Below are 26,598 nucleotides of genomic sequence, written 5' to 3'. Positions count from 1 at the left end.
GAGTTTGGTATTATCCATGGCTTCAGCCATCCATGCCAGGTCTTGGATCATAGCCCTGAAGGTAAGGGTGGATGGCGTGGTAGCTAAACAGAGCTTGGATTTAGCAACTGGCAGATATGCAAGTATAGGATATCTTAATGGACACTGTTTGAAGCATTGGGTAAATCTCTGTATTTGAATACAAGCATCAGGCATATGATGAGCAACACAGATTGGCAATGATTACATAATTTAAACTCCAACTTTGTGTTTTTGCAGGGTTCTAAGTTCCTGTTGCCTCAGACAATGGATGAGCAATCACAAGGAATACAGGGGCCACCAGTCCCTCAGTTCCAGCCACAGGTAATTGTCCTAATGATGGCAGCATAAATACGTGTTCATTATGTGAGGAAGGAAGTACGTTTACAGTGCCTTTAGAAAGCAAAGTAGCCCCAAAATGCCAATTACGCATTTCCAAGTTTTAGTCAGAATTGTTTATATTTTAAAATAGTGTTTTAGAATACTTAGTTCTCATGTGAAAGAAAGGCGGTGTTAGCTCTTAACTGAGTGACCTGTAGTGAGCGGCGTGAGGAGACAACCCCGGGCCCGGCTGTGGGGCTGTGGGGCTTGTGTCCAGGCCTGCTGGCTGTGACTGCCCCACCCTGTCCGCTCCTGCCCTGCGTGTTGCCGCTCTCCCCGCTCTCAGTAGTGCTGTGTTTCTCCCATTACATAGTTGCTTGCTTTTTGTAACAGAAAATGAAGTAAAAAGAATGTTTCCATAACAAAAAAGTGCACTCTCCATTGTCCATTGTTTGTCATATAGGACCCTGTGTGTTACGGATGCTTGCGGTGAGGCTCAGTCATACCTGATGGTAGGCTCCAGGGACAGACACCCCGAGGTGGGGCAGCACCTTATTTTTCTTGTTCATCCCTTAAGTTTGTTGTTATTCATAAAGGCTGCATTTCTCAGTTTGGCATTTGAGACATTCTATAGTGTGTCTCAAATACAGTCTCTAATCTTGTGTCAGTTTTCCTTAGATAGTAATTCTGAAATTGAAGAATTGGTAGATTTCTTTCAAACGAGGTCTGTAGTCAGGTTTGGGAGACACGGTCAGACGTGACTTTATGGTGGCTCTTCTCAGGGCCTTTCATATACTTATGTGCCTTTTGGAGGACAGCGGGTGTGGTGTTTTAAACTTGACCATGGAACTCCTCCAAACCCCCTTTTTAAGCACATCTGTTGCCTTCTTATGCAGTCCATGTCCATGAAGCACCATTCAGGAGATCCTGCCTGTGAATGACTCCCTCTTCACCTCTGACTGCGTTCAGTCCATCCCCTCCATCCTCCTGTCTAGCGTCTGAGATTCAGCACATCCTTCAGGGTCTGTCTAAAATACCTCTGCCCCTGCCACTTTTTCTGGTTTTCTGAAGGTAGTATTTTTTCCTGGAAATCTGATGATAACATTCTTCGTTGCGTCTCTTCTGGTATTTCTGAGACCTTTGTGTCACCTCACATGGGCATTTCCCTTCCTCCTCTCGGGCCAGGCTCTCCTTGAGGAAGAGTACTGCGTCCCCCACTCGGGGACCAGCTGTGGTCCTGCAGGGGCTCCAGAAGGGGCTGCCGAAGCCAGCCAGCGACCCCCTCGGACGCCAGCTAGCGGAGCCCCGTCCCTTGTGCACCTGACATGGCTGCCGTGTCACACTTGCCTGAATTCTCTGTTCAGGAGAGGCTTAGCTTAGCGTGAGGCCGACATCTTCATTTCAACATGGTTGTTTGCTTTTTTAAATCCACTGTCTGTATTTTGTGTTTTGGTCGTGAGTCATCAAGGTGAAACGAGGCAGCCCCTCTCTGTTAGGTACAGATGTAGCCGGTGCCGGTTCTGCCCGCTGTACACAACGTGGTCACCTCAGGTGTCATTTCTAGCGAAGACGGTAAAGGAAGTGCCTCTAAAAACTAGGTAGTTCATGTTACGATTTTGAGATGCCCGGTTTTGAACAGCTCTAAGTTTAAAAGGGAAAAAAAGGCACTTGCGTTTTTGCCTCCTGCTGACTCACCAAGCAGGAAAGGTTGGAGTGGCGGTAGGAGGCAGAAATTAAAGTGATTGTTTTCCTGTGAGACACGAGGCTGCCACACAGCATAGATTCCAAGATTATATGTGTGGTTCTGCCTCTCTGTTTACACAGTTATTCGTTTATGCCGCCTGCTGCAGCTCTGTGTGGCTGGACCCCTTTCCTGTTGGGAAGAGGCAGGTGTCAGCCAGGTTCTGTGGCCCATGGCCAGCGGGGGAAGGGAAGGATGGCTGCCTCCTCTGCATTCAGACTGGTGGTGTGGGACAGCGAGAGAAAGATCACCTGGCATGAGCCCATAGGCCTTAGTGCCTCCTGAGGCTTTGAAGAATGCTGCCCTTGGCGTCGCTGTAAAGGCTGGAAGGGCAGCCTCTGCTCAGGTCGACAGCGTCTCCTGTGTCGGTCCACACTGTCGGCCTGCACCATGGGATGGCGACAGCTAGGGGCAGCGTGTGGTTAGCCAGGGACTCCTTCCACTCTTGTGATGCTGATACCCGTCTGGACCACAGGATAGCTCAGGAAGTCAGCTTTCTAGGTGTCCAGCTCCAGTTCCTGTTACAATGATGAGTGATGTGTATTCTTGGCAAATTGTACTTGTTCTGAGACAGACACTCTCACCGTGATGGGCGGTAACACATGCTCATTGTATGGCACAAGTTTCTTTTTTTTCTTTTAAAGTTTCAGAATGTGAGATTTGTGTATCTTTGTTATTCTTCTTCTTCTTCTTCTTACTGTCATTGTTTTGAGCTTAGGGAAAATTCTGTCAACTCCCCCTCTCCTGCCCTTCCTTTCATTTCCTTCTGTCTGATTCCTTCCACCTAAGTCTAGAAGATAGTGTAAAGGATGTTTTGACTAGATTTTATCCTATATATTCTGACTACTTTAGGACTGTTGTTTGTGGAGCAATGGATTTAGCTTAATCAAAAACAAAAAAAGCAACAGACTGTATTAAAGACAGTGACAGAGACACAGTAAAATACTTTTTACCACAAGAATAATTTTAAGCAATAGAAGTTTGCAACTACTAAACTATTTTGTGAGTATTTTGATTGAGGGTTGTTTAGTGAAGAGGACTATGTATGTCCACTTTTCTATCATAGATTTAAATATGAAAAATTATAATCTGAGTGCAATTCTAAGAATTTCTGTGATTGATTAGATTTTACTGTGGTAATCATCAGGGCTTAGCTTACAATTATTATTTGTAAATTTGAAGATGTCTAGTGTAACTCTTTGGCTCCCTGTGACAGAAGGAAAGCACTCCAGGTCTGCAGGCAGAAAACACACCCCTTACTTGTACTGGAATAGTAACGTAGGCCACCATCCTTCAGGCCCCAGGCAGCCCTGCCGACAGCGCCCTGCTGCCTTGCATGTCTGTGAGCCCGGAGACATGAGCAGAAGTCGCCTCCTAGCATGTCGGGGTGGTGGTCTGGGGGCTCTCTGGACAGAGCAAGGTAGCTCCTTGTGGACCCCACTGAGTAGGTAAGATGTTTGAACATGGTAACTATGTTACTGTCCCCTGTCTTCAGCTTAATTTGCAGGAGTGCTTTATGAGATAAGGATCATCATAAGCATACTTCTTTTGATCAGTTAATTTTGCCAAGGTACTTGTCATATAGCACCGAGCAGAGCTTCTGTTCGGGGAAGGCTTTATAGAAATTTACCTGTGTTGGTCTCCTTTTAACTGTTTGTTTTATTAAGTAACTTTTTTTTTTTTTTTTTTGTAGATAATTATTTTTATTGAAGGGTAGTTGACACACAGTATTACATTACATTAGTTTCAGGTGTACAACACAGTGATTCAACATTTATATACATGACAATTCTAGGTACCAGCTATCAGCATACCAAGCTGTTACAATATCTTGACTATATTCGTTATGCTATACATTACATCCCAGTTACTTATTTATTTTACAATTGGAAGTGTGTACTTTTTTTTGTTTTGTTTTGTTTTTTGTGAGGGCATCTCTCATATTTATTGATCAAATGGTTGTTAACAATAAAATTCTGTATAGGGGAGTCAATGCTCAATGCACAATCATTAATCCACCCCAAGCCTAATTTTCGTCAGTCTCCAATCTTCTGAGGCATAACAAACAAGTTCTTACACGGAGAACAAATTCTTACATAGTGAATAAGTTACATAATGAACAGTACAAGGGCAGTCATCACAGAAACTTACAGTTTTGCTCATGCATTATGAACTATAAACAGTCAGTTCAAATATGAATACTCATTTGGTTTTTATACTTGATTTATATGTGGATGCCACATTTCTCTCTTTATTATTATTATTTTTAATAAAGTGCTGAAGTGGTAGGTAGATAAAAGATAAAGGTAGAAAACATAGTTTGGTGTTGTAAGAGAGCAAATGTAGATGATCAGGTGTGTGCCTGTAGACTATGTGTTAATCCAAGCTAGACAAGGGCAATAAAACATCCACGTATACAGAAGATTTCTCTTAGAACGGGGGGGGTGAGGTTCTAAGCCTCACCTCTGTTGATCCCCAATTTCTCGCCTGATGATCCCCCTGCGACTGTGCCTGTCTTAGGTTGTTCCTCCCTTGAGGAATCTTACCCGTCTCTGGCTAACCAGTCATCTTCCGGGGCCATACAGGGAAATGTAAAGTTGGTAGGTGAGAGAGAAGCCTTATTGTTTGAAATGGTTAGCTTTTTATTTCTTTGCATATTTATGCCCTGTAGCTTCTATGCCCAGCATTTGTCTTGAGGTATCTTTACCACTTGGAAGAATTATGATACTCGGTAAATTTGATATGAGGCACGAATTCTATTTAAGGGTTGTAATTAGGAAGGAAGAAGAAAAGCTATAGAAGTAGCAGGCGGAAGAAGACATGGGAAGATTGATTATTTCTTTGACATATCATCTAGTAGAGTAACTTCAGCATTTATAGGTTTTAAGCTACTACTTAAATTGCGCACACACATTAACATAATAGGAGTATAGTTACATAACCAAAGCATACCTGTAATTACCAGCCATCTCCAGTGAAACCAAGAAAACCAGTTAGGCACCTTAGGCGTTTGTGAAAACTTATCTATGATATGGTGGATATTGTCCAACTGAACTTGAGCAGTCTGAGAGAAATCAGACAAATTAAAACAACCCATTCCTGGGGTATGTTCACATCCCTTATGTTCTTTTAACAGTAAATAGTCTGTAGTTGTAAGATTTTGGAGCGCTACAATTTGCACTTCTCCTAATTCTTGACTGAGTTCCAACAGTATAGATCCAGTCAAATTTGTTGTTTTACTGTATGCACAGGCCAGCTTAGGTATCTCCTTCCTCATTCCCATGGCAAGTCCAGGAACTGGTGGGATGAGTGCATCTACAGCTGTAGCAGTGCCTGGATCTTTGTTGGGGTTTTTTGATGATCATCTTCTGGCATGAGTCTTCCAGAGAGCGCTGATGTTGGAAGTTCTTTTTCATATCGTATCTTAGTTCGTTTTCGGGGTAGCCCAATTAGGCTTTGATCCTCTGTATAAACACAAACAGACCCTTTGCCTACACTTTTATATGCCCTTTATACCCTTGTGTAGAACTCATTGGAGGTTACCACACAGGAACTGCCCTTTTTTTTTTTTTTTGGTATCACTAATCTACACTTACATGACAAATATTATGTTTACTAGGCTCTCCCCTATACCAGATCCCCCCTATAAACCCCTTTACAGTCACTGTCCATCAGCATAGCAAAATGTTGTAGAATCACTACTTGCCTTCTCTGTGTTGTACAGCCCTCCCTTTTCTCCTACCCCCCCATGCATGCTAATCTTAATACCGCCCTACTTCTCCCCCCCCTTATCCCTCCCTACCCACCCATCCTCCCCAGTCCCTTTCCCTTTGGTACTAGTTAGTCCATTCTTGAGTTCTGTGATTCTGCTGCTGTTTTGTTCCTTCAGTTTTTCCTTTGTTCTTATATTCCACAGATAAGTGAAATCATTTGGTATTTCTCTTTCTCCGCTTGGCTTGTTTCACTGAGCATAATACCCTCCAGCTCCATCCATGTTGCTGCAAATGGTTGGATTTGCCCTTTTCTTATGGCTGAGTAGTATTCCATTGTGTATATGTACCACATCTTCTTTATCCATTCATCTATCGATGGACATTTAGGTTGCTTCCAGTTCTTGGCTATTGTAAATAGTGCTGCGATAAACATAGGGGTGCACTGATCTTTCTCATACTTGATTGCTGCATTCTTAGGGTAAATTCCTAGGAGTGGAATTCCTGGGTCAAATGGTAAGTCTGTTTTGAGCATTTTGATGTACCTCCATACTGCTTTCCACAATGGTTGAACTAACTTACATTCCCACCAGCAGTGTAGGAGGGTTCCCCTTTCTCCACAGCCTCGCCAACATTTGTTGTTGTTTGTCTTTTGGATGGCAGCCATCCTTACTGGTGTGAGGGGATACCTCATTGTGGTTTTAATTTGCATTTCTCTGATAATTAGCGATGTGGAGCATCTTTTCATGTGTCTGTTAGCCATCTGTATTTCTTTTTTGGAGAACTGTCTGTTCAGTTCCTCTGCCCATTTTTTAATTGGGTTATTTGTTTTTTGTTTGTTGAGGCATGTGAGCTCTTTATATATTCTGAACGTCAAGCCTTTATCGGATGTGTCATTTTCAAATATATTCTCCCATACTGTAGGGATCCTTCTTGTTCTATTGATGGTGTCTTTTGCTGTACAGAAGCTTTTCAGCTTAATATAGTCCCACTTACTCATTTTTGCTGTTGTTTTCCTTGCCCGCGGAGATAATGTTCAAGAAGAGGTCACTCATGTTTATGTCTAAGAGGTTTTTGCCTATGTTTTCTTCCAAGAATTTAATGGTTTCATGACTTACATTCAGGTCTTTGATCCATTTTGAGTTTACTTTTGTATATGGGGTTAGACAATGGTCCAGTTTCATTCTACATGTAGCTGTCCAGTTTTGCCTGCACCATCTGTTGAAGAGACTGTAATTTCGCCAATGTATGTCTATGGCTCCTTTTTCAAATATTAATTGACCATATATGTCTGGGTTAATGTCTGGATTCTCTTAAGTCTGTTCCATTGGTCTGTGGCTCTGTTCTTGTGCCAGTACCAAATTGTCTTGATTACTATGGCTTTATAGTAGAGCTTGAAGTTGGGGAGTGAGATCCCCCCTACTTTATTCTTCTTTCTCAGGATTGCTTTGGCTATTCGGGGTCTTTGGTGTTTCCATATGAATTTTTGAATTATTTGTTCCAGTTCATTGAAGAATGTTGCTGGTAGTTTCATAGGGATTGCATCAAATCTGTATATTGCTTTGGGCAGGATGGCCATTTTGGCGATATTTATTCTTCCTAGCCACGAGCATGGGATGAGTTTCCATCTGTTAGTGTCCCCTTTAATTTCTCTTAAGAGTGACTTGTAGTTTTCAGAGTATAAGTCTTTCACTTCTTTGGTTAGGTTTATTCCTAGGTATTTTATTTTTTTGATGCAATTGTGAATGGAGTTGTTTTCCTGATTTTTCTTTCTGTTGGTTCATTGTTATTGTATAGGAAAGCCACAGATTTCTGTGTGTTGATTTTGTATCCTGCAACTTTGCTGTATTCCGATATCAGTTCTAGTAGTTTTGGGGTGGAGTCTTTAGGGTTTTTTATGTACAGTATCATGTCATCTGCAAATAGTGACAGTTTAATTTCTTCTTTACCAATCTGGATTCCTTGTATTTCTTTGTTTTGTCTGATTGCCATGGCTAGGACCTCCAGTACTATGTTAAATAACAGTGGAGAGAGTGGGCATCCCTGTCTAGTGCCCGATCTCAGAGGAAATGCTTTCAGCTTCTCGCTGTTCAATATAATGTTGGCTGTGGGTTTATCATGGATGGCCTTTATTATGTTGAGGTACTTGCCCTCTATTCCCATTTTGCTGAGAGTTTTTATCATGAATGGATGTTGAACTTTGTCAAGTGCTTTTCAGCATCTATGGAGATGATCATGTGGTTTTTGTCTTTCTTTTTGTTGATGTGGTGGATGATGTTGATGGACTTTCGAATGTTGTACCATCCTTGCATCCCTGGGATGAATCCCACTTGGTCATGGTGTATGATCCTTTTGATGTATTTTTGAATTCGGTTTGCTAATATTTTGTTGAGTATTTTTGCATCTACGTTCATCAGGGATATTGGTCTGTAGTTTTCTTTTTTGGTGGGGTCTTTGCCTGGTTTTGGTATTAGGGTGATGTTAGCTTCATAGAATGAGTTTGGGAGTATCCCCTCCTCCTCTGTTTTTTGGAGAACTTTAAGGAGAATGGGTATTATGTCTTCCCTGTATGTCTGATAAAATTCCGAGGTAAATCCATCTGGCCCGGGGGTTTTGTTCTTTGGTAGTTTTTTGATTACTGCTTCAATTTCATTGCTGGTAATTGGCCTGTTTAGATTTTCTGTTTCTTTCTGGGTCAATCTTGGAAGGTTGTATTTTTCTAGAAAGTTGTCCATTTCTCCTAGGTTTCCCAGCTTGTTAGCATATAGGTTTTCATAGTATTCTCCAATAATTCTTTGTATTTCTGTGGGGTCCGTCGTGATTTTTCCTTTCTCGTTTCTGATACTGTTGATTTGTGTTGACTCTCTTTTCTTCTTAATTATTCTGGCTAGAGGATTATCTATTTTGTTTATTTTCTCGAAGAACCAGCTCTTGGTTTCATTGATTTTTTCTATTGTTTTATTCTTCTCAATTTTATTTATTTCTTCTGTGATCTTTATTATGTCCCTCCTTCTGCTGACCTTAGGCCTCATCTGTTCTTCTTTTTCCAATTTCGATAATTGTGACATTAGACCATTCATTTGGGATTGTTCTTCCTTTTTTAAATATGTTTGGGTTGCTATATACTTTCCTCTTAAGACTGCTTTTGCTGCGTCCCACAGAGGTTGGGGCTTAGTGTTGTTGTTGTCATTTGTTTCCATATATTGCTGGATCTCCATTTTGATTTGGTCCTTGATCCATTGATTATTTAGGAGCATGTTGTTAAGCCTCCATGTGTTTGTGAGCCTCTTTGCTTTCTTTGTATAGTTTATTTCTAGTTTTATGCCTTTATGGTCTGAAAAGTTGGTTGGTAGGATTTCAATGTTTTGGAATTTTCTGAGGCTCTTTTTGTGGCCTAGTATGTGGTCTATTCTGGAGAATGTTCCACGTGCACTTGAGAAGAATGTATATCCTGTTGCTTTTGGATGTAGAGTTCTATAGATGTCTATTAGGTCCATCTACTCTACTGTGTTGTTCAGTGCTTCCGTGTCCTTACTTATTTTCTTCCCGGTGGATCTATTCTTTGGAGTGCGTGGTGTGTTGAAGTCTCCTAAAATGAATGCATTGCAGTCTATTTCCCCCTTTAGTTCTGTTAGTATTTGTTTCACATATGCTGGGGCTCCTATGTTGGGTGCATATATATTTAGAATGGTTATATCCTTTTGTTGGACTGCTCCCTTTATCATTATTTAGTGTCCTTCTTTATCTGTTGTTAATTTCTTTGTTTTGAAGTCTATTTTGTCTGATATTAGTACTGCAACCCCTGCTTTCTTCTCGCTGTTGTTTGCTTGAAATATGTTTTTCCATCCCTTGACTTTTAGTCTGTACATGTCTTTGGGTTTGAGGTGAGTTTCTTGTAAGCAGCATATAGATGGGTCTTGCTTTTTTATCCATTCTATTACTCTGTGTCTTTTGATTTGTGCATTCAGCCCATTAACATTTAGGGTGACTATTGAAAGATATGTACTTATTGCCATTGCAGGCTTTAAATTCGTGGTTACCAAAGGTTCAAGGTTAGCCTCTTTAGTATCTTACTGCCTAACTTAGCTCGCTTATTGAGCTGTTATATACACTGTTTGGAGATTCTTTTCTTCTCTCCCTTCTTATTCCTCCTCCTCGATTCTTCATATGTTGGGTGTTTTGTGCTGTGCTCTTTCTAGGAGTGCTACCATCTAGAACAGTCCCTGTAAGATGTCCTGTAGAGGTGGTTTGTGGGAAGCAAATTCCCTCAGCTTTTGTTTGTCTGGGAATTGTTTAATCCCACCATCATATTTGAATGATAGTCGTGCTGGATACAGTATCCTTGGTTCAAGGCCCTTCTGTTTCATTGTATTAAATATATCATGCCATTCTCTTCTGGCCTGTAGGTTTTCTGTCGAGAAGTCTGATGATAGCCTGATGGTTTTTCCTTTATAGGTGACCTTTCTCTCTCTAGCTGCCTTTAAAACTCTTTCCTTGTCCTTGATATTTGCCATTTTAATTACTATGTGTCTTGTTGTTGTCCTCCTTGGATCCTTTCTGTTGGGGGTTCTGTGTATTTCCGTGGTCTGTTCGATTATTTCCTCCCCCAGTTTGGGGAAGTTTTCAGCAATTATTTCTTCTAAGATACTTTCCATCTCTTTTCCTCTCTCTTCTTCTTCTGGGACCCCTATAATACGGATATTGCTCCTTTTGGATTGGTCACACAGTTCTCTTAATATTGTTTCATTCCTGGAGATCCTTTTGTCTCTCTCTATGTCAGCTTCTATGCGTTCCTGTTCTCTGGTTTCAATTCCATCAATGGCCTCTTGCATTCTATCCATTCTGCTTATAAACCCTTCCAGAGTTTGTTTCATTTCTGCGATCTCCTTTCTGGCATCTGTGATCTCCCTCCGGACTTCATCCCATTTCTCTTGCGTATTTCTCTGCATCTCTGTCAGCATGTTTATGATTCTTATTTTGAATTCTTTGTCAGGAAGACTGGTTAGGTCTGTCTCCTTCTCTGGTGTTGTCTCTGTGATCTTTGTCTGCCTGTAGCTTTGCCTTTTCATGGTGATAGGAATAGTCTGCAGAACTGGGACGAGTGACGGCTGGAAGGACTTCCTTTCTTGTTGGTTTGTGGCCCTCCTCTCCTGGGAGAACAGCGGCCTCTAGTGGCTTGTGCTGCGCAGCTGCGCGCAGACAGGGCTTCTGCTTCCTGCCCGGCTGCTATGGAGTTAATCTCCGCTGTTGCTGTGGGCGTGGCCTGGCTCGGGCAGCTGCTCCAAAATGGTGGAGTCGCGTTGGAGCAGGAGCTGCTGGGAGGCTATTTATCTCCGTAAGGGGCCTGCCTGCTCCCTGCAGCCCAGGGGTTAGGGTGCCCAGAGATCCCGGATTCCCTACCTCTGGATTAAGTGACCCGCCCTGCCCCTTTAACACTTCCAAAAAGCACCTGCCAAAACAAAACAACGACCACCAAAAAAAAAAAGGTGGCCGCTCGTTTTTCTTTATTCTTCGGTTCCAGCCTCAGGCATCTGCTCACCGGTCTTGCTGCCCTGTTTCCCTTGTATTGGGGTCTCTATCCCTTTAAGACTTCCAAAAAGCACTTGCCAAAACAAAACAGCAAAAAAAAAAAAAAGAAAAAAAAATTGGTTGCACGCTTTTCTTATGTCCTCCGGCGCCCGGCCCCGGTGCCCGCTCACTGTTCTTGCTGCCCTGTTTTCCTAGTATCGAGCGCCCTGCGCTCTGGCCCGGATGGCTGGGGCTGGTTGCTCGGCAGCCCTGGGCTCCGTCTCCCTCCCGCTCTGCCTGCTCTTCTCCCGCCGGGAGCTGGGGGGAGGGGCGCTCGGCTCCCGCGGGGCCGGGGCTTGTATCTCACCCCCTTCGCGAGGCGCTGGGTTCTCTCAGGTGTGGATGTGGTCTGGATATTGTCCTGTGTCCTCTGGTCTTTATTCTAGGAAGGGTTGTCTTTGTTATATTTTCATAGATATATGTGGTTTTGGGAGGAGATTTCGCTGCTCTACTGTCGCCGCCATCTTCCGACCCCTTTATTAAGTAACTTTTTATTGATGAAGGTACAGGAAAAGGAGCAGCAGGCTCCTGAGCAGAGAAGGCTCTTGCCACGGTTTAAGGTCATGGGTGGAACCTCAGGTGACCCTAACCGTGCTTATCGGCATCACACCCTTGACCCATTCTTTCCCTGGGTGATGATTCTGAGTCTTTCTTCTCCATGCCCAGCATGTATCCCACCCTCCCTCTCAGCCGATGCCTCGTTTCCTGATTCACTTGAAAAACTGGAGCATCGGAAGAGCTCCCCCAGACCGCTGGCTGGTCGTAGTCCTTGCGGCCCGTGCTGTTGAGTTCTTCAGCCCCCTGCTCTGGAAGGCCGACCTCAGCGCCGGCCCCAGCTGTGCCCGTCTGCCAGTCCTCCCGTCACCATACTGTCTCCTCCCTTTTTCTGTCTCAACAACAAACCAAAACAAAACCAAAAACAGCTTTTGAAGTCCTTCTCTCTCGCTGTTGGCCTGAAAATCCCCAGAAAGATTTGCTTGTGCTGTGTCTCCTGTTTCTCCTTTCTCCCCGCACCGCTCTTGCCAGGGTCCCGTCCCCTCACGGTGCGGGTCTGGTGGTCAGTCCTCAGGCCTCGTACTGGATTCGGCAGCCGTGCCCTCCTCTGAAACCTGTTCACCGCCTGCTTATGAGAGCGCTGCTTCTCTCCCGTCTCACTGGTCCCCCTGGCTGACTCCCCTCGCCTTCTGGCTTCTCCAAGTGGAGTGCTCCGGGACGTCCGGCCTCTTTTGCATCTCTGTCCCTGACTCGATCATCTCTTTCAGTTTCATGATCCTGAATATGATCTGTGTGTTGGTGATTCTCAAATTTATATCTCAACCCGGACCTCTGTCCTGATGCTACACTCATATATCCGGTTTCCTGCTTGGCATCAGATTTTGTTGCATGTCTCAAGCCTAATGTGCCTGACACTGACCTCTGTTCCTTGCAAACTGTTCCGTCTGCGATCTTCTGTAGAAGCTACTGGCAAGTCCTTCCGTTCAGTTACTCCGTCTGAAACTCCCAGACTCCTGTGACTTCCTCGCATCTCTTTGTCTCATCTAATCTGTTAACAGATCCACATATCTTTAGAATATATTTAGAATTGGAATACTTCCTACTCCTCCACTGGTCAAAGTTCTTTCAATCTTACACCCACCTGACTGCAGTAGCTTCCCAGTTGGTCTCTGCCCCCACCCTTGCCTCCCTTCAGTCTGCTGTCAACACAGAATCAATAGGAAATCATATAAGAGTCAAATCATGGCTGTTTAAAACATTGTATCTGTTCCTTGTCAGCTTGCTGATTCATCAAGCATATATTTAAATACCACTCTCTGTGTCCCTTCCATGAAAACTGAACCTCCACACCTGGCCAGTGTGGCCTCATGGCTGTACTTTCCCCGGACTCCTTCCTGCCTCGTCTGCCACCTTCCATTCTGCTCACTGTCGGTGTCTGTAGCATCAGCTTCGTCGGTAGCTCCTGGACGTGCGCCCAGAGCACCTTGCAGGCACCCAGGTGATGCTGTCGAATGGATGTGAACTTGGTATCGAATCAACCCATTCTTTCTTTTCAAGCACCACCTTTTAAATGAGCGTTAAAATATATAAGTATCTCCAGTATCGTACAGTAACCACCTATGTCCTCCATTTCTGTCTGGACTCCTTTTCTTCTTGCCTCCTCACTTTAGCTGGAATGTCCCTCTTTGCCTCAGGGGCACTGCTTCCCCTGGAACCCTCAGGCAGAGGCCACTCGTTCTCTAGGACCCGCGCATCGGGGGCTGGGGAGGTGGCGGCCGTCTCCATCCGGGGACGCTTCAGACCCTGCTTCTCTCTCTCTCGGCAGTGGGGAGGCTCCTGCCACCCGCGGACGGGCTCGTGCCTTCCCAGCAGCTGCTCCCCACGGGCCTCCTCGCCCCTCTGCCGCGACTGTCAGCGTGATCCCCTGGCTCGCCGTCCCCTCGCCTTCCTCCAGCCTTTGCCCTGGGCGGTTGATTCCAGGACCTGCTGATGATTGCGCTCTGAGAATGCAGCTACCCTGTGCTAGGCATTCTGAGTACACGGTTTCATCTGTCCCCACAGAGGGCACTTGAGGCATCATTTCTCACACTTTATGAACAGAGACTGCGGCTCAGACTGAGTAACTTATCTGCTGGTGGTCAGGCAGCTAGTAAGTGTCGGCGTTGGACCCCCGTCTGGTCCGAGCCAGTGGGGGCCCAGCTTTCCCAGAAGCAGCCTCGCGCACACCGCCTGGCTGGCCGGGGCTCCTCAGGCTCTGCGGCCCTTGAGGTTCATGCCTCGTCTTGGGGTGGGCTGGGTCGCGTCCTGCCCAAGGCCGCCTCTGCTAGTGATCACTGCCCCGCATGCTGCCGCCCGGGCGCCCAGCAGGGAGTCTCGCCGCCCGAGCTCAGACGGTTCCCACGCTGTCTTGGTTCTGCTCCCCGAACAGCTGCCGAGCCTGCTCGTGGTCTTGGTATGTAGCTGCTCTAATTTAGATCATTGTCACCGTTTGCCTGGATTATTGCTGAAGCTTTGTAGCTGATCTCTTTGCCTCTCATTTTACCTTTTGTAATCCATTCTTTACATTGTAGCAAGAGCCTTCTTGTAAAGCTTGTATTTTATTATATTGATCTCCTTAAAATGCTGGATTTTTAGTTGCTGTGAGAATGAATTCTGCATTTTCTTATTTGTGTTAAGGTCTTGTATCGTCTGATCTTTTACTTCTCCAGCTGCATTTTGTGTCATTCTCTATTCTGGACTCAGATTCAGGTTTATCTTGCTTATTACACTGTGCTCTCTTTCACCTCCAAATCCAAGGTGGTGATGTAATTGCCTCAGGGGGCATTCAAGAAGAAATGGTCTCTAATGGAACACAATGAGCACAAAGGCTCCTTATAACGTATATGATCTACAGTTCATGTTGGAGACCCCAGGGAAGGTGTGATAGCAGAGGGGATATGTAACTTGAAGACAACAAAAAGATTACTCAGAAAAATGGTTATTGGGCAGTTCTTTGTGCTAGCATGATTCTGATAAATGAGAACGTACCCTTCCATGAGTGGCGTGCACTTTTGTAGATCATATTTTATATCGATGAGTAGTGGTAATGGACACTGAGTGAATGTTACTTGGATGAATGAATCTCTAAATGAAAACTAAGTGCCACCCCTTCAGCTAAGCATTGCTCACTTTAACTTTATTATGTCAGTATTACCTAGATTTCAGTGATTTGAGAATTATTTAGGAAAAGACTGGAAGAGAATGAGGAGAAAGCTGTCAAATGAGAAGTGATTTCAAAATACCTAAAATTTGATTGAATTTTGCATTAAATTGATCATATATACATATTTAGGGATCAGTGTTTCTCAGATTTTAAAGGAAGTTCTTTGAGAAAGATGATTTTAAAAGAATGAGAATACGGTGAGGATTCACTCCTCTGCTGTCTTGGAAATTCCCATTTGAACGGCGGTGTGGGTGGGATGAGGCTGGCAGCAGTCCGAGTAGTTCTCCACCCTTGCTCGGACCTGCGTTCAGAGCCTGGCACACAGTTTGATGACTGGTGAAAACTGTTCTGGGGTTGAGGATGAATTTAGCATTTGGAAATATTCTTAATATCCCTTCAAGCCAAGTATTTAATTGGTAAGTAGGCTTGGTATTCCTCTTTTGATACAATGGGATACCTTCTTACATGAGGCCAGTGGTTTTCATAGGGTCCACTAACTGGCTGCAGTTCTAAAGGCGGCGTTTCAGACGTGCTCAGTATTGGGAACCTTCCCTGACTGAGTCCGCATCCCCCGTGGCACCTGTGTTGGAAAGGCGGCACTGGGCATGTGGATTCTGCTCTGTTAGAATCCAGTCATACTACTTTCCATGTAGGATACCTTTATATTTTGTCTTCTTTTATCACAGTCATTTGAATATTATGACTTAATGGCTATGATTACATTTCATAGTTTTCTCACTAAATACTCATAAAACAAATATTTCCCAAACACAAAAATTTTGATGTTTCTCCAGATATACATGTATATAGAATAAATTTAATTATGGTTTTCTTTTTGGCTGGATCTCATTCAGTGTGCAGCGTGGGGGCAGGGGTGAGGACTTCCTGGAGGAGTCTTCACCGGGCCTCTGGCAGAGGGCGAGGGGAGGGCTGCGGTCAGTTCCACCCAGTGCGAACCTCCAGAACCAGTGGATGGGAGACTGAGCAGGGAAACTGCATGCCCAGCGCGAGGGAGCTGAGGAGGCAGGGAGGCTGGGGGCGCCCCATCCGTCCCCCACTTCGGGTGGGGTGTGGGGAGAGGCTGTGCGTTCAGGCCCGGCCGCGGGCTCGGGGTGCAGCTGGGGCTCCGTGGTCGCGCCCCCCGGGTCCTGGGCCCCCTGCTACCTAGCTGCTCCGGGGGCCGAGGTGCCCCACGTGCGCCCCCCTCCATGTCTTAGTGAGGAGCGCGCCCCGTCCCATCGCGTCCTGCGAACTGCACCGTGTTCTTCGCCGCGTTTCTGTTACCTGCCTCCTGCCCAGGCTACTTTGCCTTCCGCCTTGTTTTTCCCAGGAAATGGCATCACTGTCAGGTGCTCAAGCCAAAAACCTGCGATTTGTCCCTGATTCCTCCCTGACTTGCCCCTCACCGCGATTCACGGGCAGTTCTGGGCCTCTGCCTCCAGGCCACGTGCCTCGCCCCGGCCCGTCCCCCTATTCCCTCTCCCGCTGCTCAGGGCCGGGGCCCCCGTTCCTCGCACCCGCGGCTCACGAGGCTGCAGCACAGCACCCTGGAACCCAGTGCCACCGGCCCGCTCGCCCCTGGAGGCCCCTCTGCACCCCTCCAGCCACAGCGTCCTTCTCACTCCCCTTGAACGCCCTGAGCCCAGTCTTTCCTTCAGACGTTTTCCCCAGTGATTCTGTCTGCGCCTTGCTTCCCCCTGGCCTCCGGTGTTAGTGTCAGTGTCCACCCCGCACCGTCACCCCGCATCACCCAGTCCGAGATGACCATCTGCTCATGGGCCATCAGGTCACCACTCATTTCTGTGCATGGAGCTCAGATGTGCAGAATAAAGATTAGATGCTACTGTGCATTTGTTTATTGTCTTTTTGTTTTTGTGTTACCCTTCCCTGTTAATATTTGTGGAATAAAGGAGTAAGTTTTAGAAAACCTCTTCCCTCCATTTCTCCCCATCTCTGTGTCTGTAGGAGGCGTTTTCTCACCATGTTTGGCTTCCCCAGGGGGGCTTGTGGAGGGGTGGGGGTGCAACACCTTTGTCGTGAACCAGCCGTCTTGCTCATCATGATCAGCCAGGGAAGGTCATCAGTGTTCTGCCCACACCGTGTGGGTGTGGTCATCACTGTGCTGAGCAGGACGCCTGGTGACAGTCAGTGATATGAATGCCAGGGCCTTATAAATGTCTGCTGAGGTAATAGGTTACATTTGGTCACTTATGTTTCTTATGCTATAGTGAATTTCCTGCTTTGTTTGAAGAAAGCCAGTTGTAATGATTAATGGCATATTGTACACCCCCAACACTTAGTATCTTCAGGAATAGGTTACTTTCAGTAGTTGAAATAATTTTAAGGAGATGATTTTTCAAATGGAAGGAGTGTGAATACTTAGACTTTGCTGGGACAAGTGTGTGTGTGAGTGGGTGTGTATGTGTGTTGTTTTGTCTTTTTGTTTCCAGTGAGGCTTGTGGAAAATAACATGGCCGAGTTGTGTTAGACACTGTCAAAAGGATATCCTAGTTTGGAGATGAGAAATGTCTTTTTCAAGATCATAGCGTGATTGTTTGCCAAATAAAACTGAAGGGCATTTTGAAGTTTGTTGCTTCAAAATCCTAGAGAAATTCAGTAATATTAATGTAAAATATAAATAATTTATTAATTCATATATTTGTATAATGTGGAAATCACCAGTAAGAGATGAATTTGCAGTAACAATGAAAACCTTATTAATGATGTTAAATAGTGTAATTAACACCGGCTTGAGTATCAGACCATTGATAACAGTACCTCTAGGAATCATCAGGACATGATTTTCTCCCTGGGGACCCTGCTGAGGCCATACTGTGCCTCTTCTAATTTCCCCAGAGAGCACTGTCATCATCATGTTATCTTGAGTTATCTTACTGCTCATTAAATGTCCTTGCCATCAGATTTAAGGTAAATTAAATAAACTAATTTAAGCCTTGCAAATGATTGTTTAAATAGTCTGTATCTGCGAGAATAAGAGCGAATTCTTCTGTGGCACAGAAGAATGAATTTTATTTTGAAGAGAAAAGTGTAGATGTGAAGGAAGTAGCAAACACAGGCTCACGCTAGTCCCGGTTAGTCAGCGAGACCCGGTGTGCGGTGGTCAGGGCCACCCAGAGCCGCAAGGGATCCATTAGCAGGACCCCAGGGCCTTTAAGGTGCCCGAGAGCTTCATCCACGCTAGGGTTTGATTTCTCAGTTGTGTAATTTTGGAGATGTATTTTATTTTTCTGAGATTTCAGAATGCTTTTATAGTATAATCTGTTAGTATACAGATAGATATCTCTAGAGGCTAAGCAGAATTACCACAAATGTAATATAAAGTGCTCCCAAGATCAGTTTTAATTATGCCCTTTAAGGGGTAGTGTATATCTTATAGTTAGTAATTAAAAAATACAGTACTACTGAACAGCTTATTTATATAGGTTTTGAAAATACTTATCTGAGGGTCTGAACTCGTTTTTACTAATCTTAGAAGATACTGTACTGAGTCAACCACATCCTTTTTCAGTTCTCTGTTGTTACAAAGGTCAAGCAGCTCCAAACTTGTAGGGTTCATGGGCTTTGAACCAGTTAGTCCTCTTCAGTTTGTCTGTGATGGTAAACTTTATTTTAAGCATGTTCCAACCAGGTAACCTAATTGCCACCAAACATGGTTTATCAATCAAATGCTCCCCCACATCCCCCTCATAATTTTTAAAAGGACTCTAGGCACAGTAATGATAGATGTTTTGTGTTATCCCCCAAGCATTACACTCAGGGAGTTAGACTGTCTTCATTCACGAATCATGGTGAATGGGGGCATCCCCTTTGGAAGGCAGAGCGCAAGGTGCTCTGATGCTCAGAGTTCTGGTGAGATGCCCTGGTAGGTGGGATGTTCAGCTACAAAGAGAGGCAGGTTCCATTTGCAGCCCAAAGAGGGACTGGAAGAGAAGACTGAGGTAGAGGTGAAAGAATTTTAATTGTGAAAATGAGAGGCTATTAAGAGGAAGCTCTGCACACAAGCACCCTGTTAGGAGAGGGCGTTGGGGGGCCGCCCTTCTGGGGGCACTTGTGTCACTACCTGGGACACAGTGCCAGGGCAGGCTTACCCTAGACTTGGATAGCTTGCCTGCTCAGAAGACACTGATGTGAGGACTGGCCATGGCCCAGGCCTTGCCGACCTGCTCTGGAACCTCTGCCTCCCCTGTCAGGTGGTGCGGGGGCCCAGTGGATTCCTCTGAATGCCACACCTCAGTGAGGCTGTGGCACTCGCCGGGCGTGAGCCGTCGTGTCACTGGCGTCTCCTCTTGTGGTGGGGCTAGGGGGCCCTTTGCTTCCTCTGCTGAGGAGCTGGCAGAGGGAGAGCCGAGCTGTCTCCTCGCTCGCAGGGCTGGGCTTTGTCTGTGGTGCGCTCTGCTCCCCGGCCTGGTCTTTCTGGGAGCCTGCCAGTAGTTCCGGGCACTTGGGATATACAGAAGCCTTTTGCATCCATTAAATCCTTTCAGCCACGTCCACTGCTTAGCAGTTTCATCTACTTTATGTCAGGCCACCTTCATGGCATCTGGATACAAAGACAAAACTTGGTTTCTGCCTGTGAGAAACTCAGTTTATGGAGGGAGAACTATGTGAATGTAAACTAACACTAAAATTGCAGTGAGACCCTGGGCCTGGCTCAGGGCCTGAGTTTGAATCTGCAGCGTTGAGGGACCGGTTGCCGTGGAAGTGCAGAGGCAAGGCCAGGAAGGCTGCCTGAGGGAGCTTAGGTGGTTTCTCAGAAGGGCCGGCACTTGGCTCGAAGGTGAGTGTGGTTTGCCAGGTGCGAAGGGCAGAGCCCCTCGGAGGCAGGGGACAGCAGATGCCTTGCACGGAGAGGCCGAAGCGCTCAGAGTGCCCTTGGGGAGCAAATGGAGTGGCTGTTGACCGAGGCCCGCAGCTGGCACGAAAGTACTCCAGGTGCCGTCTGTGGAGGTCAGGCGTCGTCTGTGTGGTGGAAGACACAGTAGGCTACTTCTGTCCTGTAGGTGACTCATACCCAATCCAAAGCCGTCCTGTACAGCTCAGCAAAACAGCCTGGTCATTACAGGACTGCAGGGGCCGGGGCCTGGCGTACACCCCGGGGAAAAGGCAATCTCAGTGATTTTATTTGGTTTACATTTCATACTGATATGAATCTCATTTTGCTGAGTTATTTTATTCCCAGTATGACTCTAATGCTAAACTAAAAACATGGGGAAAAGGACATCATTCAAAAAAGAGGACGTAGCTCTTTCCTGCAAAGAGTTCTTCACTCACGTGGGCACCCATTTGATGATCCTTTCCTCCGTCTGAGGCGCCCAGTTCAGTGCTGCCTACAGGGGGACGAGGCTCGTCTGGAAGAAGCACGGCACTGACACGGTGCAGTAGGATCATTACTGACGGGTCTGGGTTTACCTGTCTGATGGTCTCCTAAAGGAGGCCTCATGCTATGCAGGCTTGTTTTTATACAAACGGTGGTGCGGCAGAGACCCAAGGGTAGTTGGAGGTGTACAGCTATGCCCCTTGCATGTCAGCTCTCCGTCTGCCCTGGGTGACAGGACTTGGGAGTGAATGAGACCGACTGTCATTCACCCACGGTGCCCTTTGGAGAAAGGCCACGGGGGGAGAAGGTGCGGCAAATGGGCTGTGAAGTTTGCATGCGCTGCCCACTGTTAAACAGATCGCGTCTAATGAAGTGTCTAAGGCTCAGGCCATATCAGCCTAATCCTTGGTGGCGGTTCATCCCTCAACTGCCAGAAAACACTGCCCTCGGGCCCTCTGTGGCCACTCTGGCCGCCAAGTACAGCGAGGTGCCTGGTCTTAATAAACCAAGACAGTGTGTGATCTGACATGCAAATGTAGGTCATTGCATATGTAAATGTGTGATTACAAACCCGCATGCCAAAACACATTAGTGAGACTCGCTCTCAGCATGTGGCTGTCACCCTGCCTTAGCAGTTCGCGCCGATGCTTGTCAGTCACCGCGCAGACAGAAGATGGTCCCCAGTCAGGTCAAGAATCTGGACTGTATGCTGGCTGCGCTCCTGTGCTGCGATTGTGTGACGGCAGGTGCCCCTCGGGAGGAAGAGCCGCATGTACACAGATAGGAGAGAGAGGGTTCTGTTTATTAGATGTTGCAGACTATCTTAGGATGTCAATTTTTTTGAAAAAGATGTCTTAGAAAAGCTAGGCTTGGAAAAGCATAGGCAATAAAAAAAGAAACTTTTCAAGTGAAACTTTTATTTGAAGTTAAACTTAAAAAAGTTGCTAATGCTGTTGAATGTATCTGAGCAGTGGTACCTGTTCAGTTTCTTTTGTTAAGTAGGTGCCATTGTGGCAGTGACACAAAAACATAAACTAATGGCTATAAAAATGAGTCTTCTTATAAATGAATGGCATGGCAAGTTGTTTCCCTTTGATACTTTTATTTTTCTTTTACTTTTTTATCATGGTGTATATATATATATATATTTGTTCTCATTTCTGACATCTGTTTCTATGCCAAAGGTTTGTTTTTCGTCAAAAGACTTGACATTGAAAATATCTTGATCACTGTGTGCTGGGTCACCCTGACTTTGTTTAGTAGCTGTGGTGGCACAGCGAAGGCTGTGCTTGGGAATCAGCTGGACACAGGTTTGCTCGGCAGCATCCGCGTTACAGGACTGTCATGAGAACTGAATTAGATGGCATATGAAGTCCTATAACAGGACCTGTTAACTTGTAGGTACCCGAACGGAACTTCTATTATTGTAGTATTTGTTACTATTCTTATCTATTCTAACAATTACTTACAGTCTTATAGTTAAGAAATGAATTTGTGCAGCTTATGATATTCTAGTTATTTTGCATGCCTTAAGGAATATTTTTCTTGACAATATTTTGGACTTTCAGAATAAAGAAAAGCATTGCACACTAACAAATTATTGTTTCTTTAATCTCCTTTTGAGAAACACTGTATTTGAGTTACACTGAAACTTCAGTAGAATTTTAGGGCATTTGCTGCTTGATAGATGTAGTGAAATCAGCAAGATAAAATGTGTTGGGGGTCAATGTAAAACACTGCCTACGTGTCCAAATAGCTGTTCCGGGGACACCAGCCTCCACAAAGGTCTGTTTGAAGGACTAGGGGTTCATGTTGAGTTGTGTGTTCATGAGCCAGTGCTGTGTTTGTTGGCACGCTGGTCATTAGAGGGTGCACAGCCAGGCCTCACAAGCGTGTCATGTTTACTCCATTCTGGCTCAGAGTAGAGAAGGTCCAGAAAGGATGTGAGCAGAGGCAAAAGGCTTGGACAGGTGTGCTTAACAGTAATCCAGGAATCTCAGAAAGGTCCGTGTGCATTTAGTCAAAAAAGAGAACATGTGGGGGTGGATGACGCTGTAGTGGACTATGCTGTTACAGGCAGAGGGGCCAGGGGGGATTAGATTTTCACAGGGTTATCGTGGCCTCAGCGTAGTGTCCCACCGTGGTAGGTACTAGTTATTGTTTGCCCTGGGACTGACCGAGGGAGGGAGCGAGTCCATGACAGACTGTGACATGACAGACTAATGAGCTTAGGAGCTGAGACTGAGTAAAATTAGGGGTTGGATTTTGTCTCAACGTAGGAATGGTCCTTGTGCACCCTTCCCGTCCCCGTTGTGTCTGGCACAGTGCAATGAGGTGCCTCCTCTGTGTGCTTGGGTTAACTTCCAGAGCAGAAAACATTTCTGATTGATCTGTTTCCCCAGCAGCTAGCACAGTGCCCAGTACATAGTTAAGTATTAAAAAGTGTTAAGAAAAAGAAAATGCTTTTCCATAAACAATAAAAAATGTTGTTTAAAAGTGTAGTGATGTGCTGAGTGACAGAAGCCCCTCTGAGAAGCTGCTTAGGGTGTGGCTCTTGACCTGTGACTTTATGGAAAAGGCAAGCCTGTGGGGTCAGTGGAAAGGTCAGCAGTGCTGGGGTGGCAGGAGGGAGGGTGGACTGGTGAGCCCAGAGGGTTTTTAGGGCAGTGGCAGTATGCTGTATGGCAATGTAATGATGGATACATCATACACATTTGTCCAAACCCACAGAGGCACACCACCATGCGGGGCCCCAGTGTAAGGCTGGGTCTTTGGGTGATAACAAGGTGTCCCTGTGGGCTTCTGAATTTTACAATTTTACAGTTAGCTTACGCAAATGTACCATCTGGTGCTGAATGTTGATAAGGGGGAGGCCGAGCATGTGGGAAAGCTCTCTACCTTCCTCTCTGTTTTGTTGTGAACCTAAAACTGCTCTAAAAAAAATAAAGACTTGAAAAAAAAAACAACAACAATGGTGGTGGTGAATTCGCTGCCACTGGAAATACTGTCAGCCAGTTCATTAAGTTTTTTTCATGTATTAGTTGACAGGATGGACGAAAGGAGAAAGAGTGTGTGTGCGTGCATGTGTGCACACTCATGTGTATGTGTGTATGTGTGCGTATGCATGTGTGTGGGGGACACTTCAACTCAAAGATACTCAAAAAAGAAATATCAACGAAGCACTGCATTGAACGGGACAAGTCCATGTTCTGTGAGCTGGGAGACCCTGAGAGAGTCCCTCTTTCATACTTCAGAATCCTCCTCATGCCCAATTCTTTGTTTGCTTTTGTTTGTTAGCCCTTTCTATCTCTCGTACTGTATATATTTTTCATGTTTACTTTGTTACTACTTTACTTCCCTACTAGGACATAAATTTTTTGAATGCTAGGACTATTGTCTGTTGAGCTCGCTGCTGGATGCCAGTGTATAGAGCAGTGCCTGGCCATGAATAGTTCAATGAATATTTGTTGGATGAATGGATGCCTGCAAGCTTATCATAGGTGTTACCTGCTTCTGTGAAAACAATCAGTGATTGTGTGTGTATTGTGCGACTGAAAACTTTTCTGACTTTTTTAATTACAGAAGGCCTTACGACCGGATATGGGCTATAATACACTAGCCAACTTTCGAATAGAAAAGAAAATTGGTCGCGGGCAATTTAGCGAAGTTTATAGAGCAGCCTGTCTCTTGGATGGAGTGCCAGTAGCTTTAAAAAAAGTGCAGGTAAGATGATTTTCATTATATAAATCAATGTGACATTACACTATGTGAATAATAAACAGAGAAAAGTATATCCTAAGTGGGTAAGACAGTCTTAAGTTGAGAATGCTGGGGAGAATAAAAATTATACTTTAAAAGCCTGAATTAAGTGTAGCTCAGAGTGAAAATTAATTTTTAGTTTTAATATTACTTCGAGGATTTGAAAGTGTGGCTGGTTTTGTTCACGCCGATGCAGTAGTGACTGTGACGATCCCTGATGAGCTTTCACAGCTCTAGAGTTTAGGACACAGACGGGAGTCGTCACCGGGGCATGAACCAGCTGCCTCTCCGCGGAGGGTCTGTATCCCCAGGCATCACGGAGCGAGAGCTGATCGCCTCACCCTAATAACGGGCGGTCGGGAGTCGGTGAGGGGTTAAACCCGCGTAGAGAACCACGGGCAAGAGGTGAAGGGGAACGGAGTGAACTTCAGTGACTGGGGCAAACAGTGAGGTTGAATTAGAGGACTAATGTCCTACTCAACGTGTCCATGTTCTATTTGTTCATAAGTCAGCTGTGCCCTGCAGCCCTGGCCCTTGTCTTCCTCAGGTTCCTGGGTCTTGCTCCTTTTACCAGTCCCGCCCCGACCCTGGTCAGTCCCCCCGCTGCGCTGCCCTGCAGCGCCCGCCGGCCCGAGTCCTGTAGCGCCACCTGCCTCCCGAGTCTGGAAGTCGAATTTCACTTGGCTTCCGGTCCAGAAGGCACCTGCCTTTCCGCCTCGGAGCATGCTTGACGTCATACATCTTTACTTCCCTAATAAAGATAAGATAGCTTTTCTTCACACCTGCCATAAACGCCCCATTTTACTGTTAGCCTTGATCTCTTTTCTCTGGAGGGACCTGTGAAATCTAGGTTCCCTCTTAATAATTTTTTAACTTTCTAAGGGATCAGTATATTTGAGCAGCCATTACAGAGAAGAGCCATTTTACTTACATTTTTCAGGAAATAGAAAATATGTGTTGAAGATTTTAATGGTGTATATGTTAAATATAATGAGTAATGGCGATGCTCTCATATCTGTCACACAGCTTAAGAAATAAAACATTAAAAGTGATTTTGACCCACATCTGCTGTGCCTTCCCTTGGAGACAAGCCTGTCCACACCTTGTGTGTCATTCCTTTGCTTTTCTATATGGTTTTCTCCAATCTACAAAAGTTCTAAGTAAGCCTGTGGTTTGCTTTTGCATTTCTGAACCTTAGGTAAATGCTGTCGTGTGTGTGCATGTGCTGTGCTTTATTCTTTCACCACGATGTTACTCAGTTGTTCTTATTACCTGTGGCTTGTGGTGTAGGTTATTTACCACAAACAATACTTCTGTTTATCTGTGTCTTTCCTGGTGCACACGTACAAGAATTTCTTCTGTTTGTGCCTAAGTATGGCCATGAGGAACTGCAGGGGGCGGTTGGTCCTGCGAGTTAACAGCAAGTGCTCCCTGGGGGCTTCCTGGCCAGCAGCACGCTGGGGCTGCGGTCTTCTCCGTGCACGTGGTCCTGAGAGCTGCACACACAGAACGCAGATGGTCGTGTTCGGGGAAACAGGTGGCTTTAAGAGTTATTCCCTTGAAGAGGAACTCCTTGATCATTTTTAAAATGTGTTTATTGAATTTTTACTGTGGATCTCAGGGTGCTGAAGGAAATAAAAATAAAAAAATAAAGATCCATCTACAACAGTGAAATGGTAAACCCCGTGGCTCGGATCTAGGCGTCCATGAATGGGGGTGGCAGTTTGGGCTGGTGGAGCGGCTGGCTCTGGCCCTGAAGGCAGGCAGGCCGCGAAAGCACATCTGGAGAAGCTTTGAGCCCAGGAACAGGAGTTTGCAGTAACTTCAAAATTGGTAATTTTCAAAATGAAATCACAAATGAACACACAGAACAGACTGGAGAGAAGATAGCGCTGATTCACCATCGGGTCGAGGGTGGAGGAGGGCGGATGAGGGATTGTGTGGCGGCCCTGGGCCGCCCCCTCTGCCACCTTCCCGCTGGTGCTGAGCATGGAGACAGCTCAGCCCTGTCTCCTGATGACTGTACATCACCGAACCTCTGTCAGTAGAGGTGCTTAGAGAAGAAGTGAGCAAGGGAGGGAAGGAGAAAGACAGAAGCTGGTGTAGGTGTCCTGCAGTGCCACCAGGATCCCTTTTCTTCCTTTTGGTTGGAAGTGTGCGTGGACGGGAGTGCACGCCTGCTCTGTGTTGGCTGGCGGCGCTCCAGCTGCGGCCGTCCACCCTGTGAGCCTCGGACTGTCTCCTGCTGGGCACACCCAGTTTGTCCCGTAGGGCCGTGCGGTTCCTCTGCTTTTCCGTGTGTTGATAATGTGCAGTCTTCTAGTTTACACATAGTTACAGAAGAGAGAAATAATATTGCAAATATATTTCTTAGCTTATTTAATTAGGGAAGGAATCATAAACCTTTGTGAGGAGAAATATATTTGTATTTCAGACATCTCATTGA

General features: G+C 45.5%; 1 protein-coding gene across 8 annotated transcripts in view; it reads left to right on the top strand.

The window, feature by feature from the left end:
* The window catches only part of NEK7 (NIMA related kinase 7), a 150,040-nt gene that overhangs the window by 64,158 nt on the left and 59,284 nt on the right, over positions 1-26,598 (top strand). For 5 of the 8 annotated variants that reach the window (XM_057508152.1, XM_036909445.2, XM_057508151.1 and 2 more), the window contains 2 exons: positions 259-342; positions 23,976-24,116. In XM_057508152.1, the coding sequence (XP_057364135.1) occupies positions 286-342; positions 23,976-24,116 (198 nt within the window). In that variant the 5' untranslated portion in view covers positions 259-285. The remainder of the gene's footprint in view (positions 1-258; positions 343-23,975; positions 24,117-26,598) is intronic. The other 3 variants (XM_057508153.1, XM_057508154.1, XM_057508155.1) reach the window with 1 other exon arrangement.

Source organism: Manis pentadactyla, chromosome 9, assembly GCF_030020395.1.
Source record: "Manis pentadactyla isolate mManPen7 chromosome 9, mManPen7.hap1, whole genome shotgun sequence".
Taxonomy (NCBI): domain Eukaryota; kingdom Metazoa; phylum Chordata; class Mammalia; order Pholidota; family Manidae; genus Manis; species Manis pentadactyla.
Note: the sequence above shows the minus strand (reverse complement) of the source record. Positions and strands in the feature narration are given on the sequence as shown.